The 1496-nt window shown below is 43.9% G+C and overlaps 1 protein-coding gene across 3 annotated transcripts in view; it reads left to right on the top strand.

The window, feature by feature from the left end:
* The window catches only part of LOC107728524 (histone deacetylase 9-B), a 28210-nt gene that overhangs the window by 22855 nt on the left and 3859 nt on the right, over positions 1 to 1496 (top strand). For all 3 annotated transcript variants that reach the window (XM_016538727.1, XM_016538728.1, XM_016538725.1), the window contains exon 10: positions 670 to 881. In XM_016538727.1, coding sequence (XP_016394213.1) covers positions 670 to 881 — 212 coding nt within the window. The remainder of the gene's footprint in view (positions 1 to 669; positions 882 to 1496) is intronic.

Raw genomic sequence — 1496 nt, 5'->3', positions numbered from 1 at the left:
CGAGAGCGCCCTCCGGCTTCGAGTATGAATGAAACATACACTGCATGGAGTGTTTTGCCCTCCGCGATGTTCATCTCGGCTTATTCTGTGTCCGAATAAAACATCAGATCATGCACAGACTATCCTATCTCTTTGAATTTAAATCTATATTTATTCCCACCGGCCCTTGAAAGACCTCTATGTGAACACACTTGCCCGAAAAAGTGCGGGGGACGAATTTACGTGATATTAAAAGTGGGGGGGACACGTCCCCCGCGTCCCCCGCGTAATCTACGCCCCTGCTCAGACTGGATAGGTCTGAAGTGTGAAGGAAGTCATTGCCCATCATACACTACACAATTCTGAGTGAAATCTGTCAACTCAAATCTGTAGACTCACTGTAGTCTCACTTTCAATTTGCCCAGACCGTAAATTGGGGGGATAAAAGCCTTGTGATCAAATCATTCAGACTTCTTTGGGAATTGGATCAACTGATTCAACCTAAAATAATGATTCATTCATAAATTGAGCATCACTTGTTCTATTGGGGAACATGCTAAGGAGGTCTAGGGTGAGTAAATAGTGATACATTTCATTTTGGGGTGAACTGTTCCTTTAAATGAAATGAGAGGGTGAAACTTTTATTCTATTAGATTTGTATTTACCAGATCCATACATTTTGTTACATAGGTCAAAGTCCTGTGCATCCCCCTTCTCCGCTGGCCATGATGGAAAGCTCTCCGAGCAGCACCCGACCCAAACTGCCTCGTCACCGGCCCTTAAACCGAACCCAATCGGCTCCGCTGCCCCAGAGCACACTAGCTCAACTTGTGATTCAGCAGCAACACCAAAACTTCCTGGAGAAGCAGAAACAGTACCAGCAACAGGTCCACATCAACAAGGTACGATCATTAAACCGACCTGTCAGTGCAACAATGATTTTAGTGCTATCGTGGGAAGATGAGGATGACGCTGAATGATTACGTTGTCATCCTAAAGCACATACATTTTCCTTGAAATACCATTCAGTTCACATGGGAACTAAAGTTAGACAGCCCATCTCCATTATGTGAGGGAAAAACCTGTTCTGTGTTCAGAAGCGACACTTGATTTAGCATAGCTTAAGACATCGGTTGCATGCTAACACCACAAAATTGCACAGGGACAAGTTCAAATGGGCACCAAAGTGGATAGAATACATACTTTTGTTCCCCTGTGGAAATATTTGTGTTTCTGTGCACCAGCAGCCGTGACCTGGCCATCCGTTTAAGTGCAATTATTCTGCAACACATGCAATGTTAGCGACACGGGAGGCTCGCGCTGTGAAAGACTCCATTGTTAGCAGGAGCTTGCAGATTGATCTGCCTTATTATTGCTGAGAGTGCTATGGGAAATTCAAGGTTACAAGTGCAATTTTCAGACATGAAGATCAAAAGTGCCCAGAGAGCTCTTGTTTTGGCTATTTATTGTTATGGCCTTAGTCACTAAGGCCATGTACCAAAAAAAAAAAAATAACA

Source organism: Sinocyclocheilus rhinocerous, unplaced genomic scaffold (assembly GCF_001515625.1).
Source record: "Sinocyclocheilus rhinocerous isolate Xijiao unplaced genomic scaffold, SAMN03320098_v1.1 scaffold3047, whole genome shotgun sequence".
In the NCBI taxonomy this organism is placed as follows: Eukaryota; Metazoa; Chordata; class Actinopteri; order Cypriniformes; family Cyprinidae; genus Sinocyclocheilus; species Sinocyclocheilus rhinocerous.
Note: the sequence above shows the minus strand (reverse complement) of the source record. Positions and strands in the feature narration are given on the sequence as shown.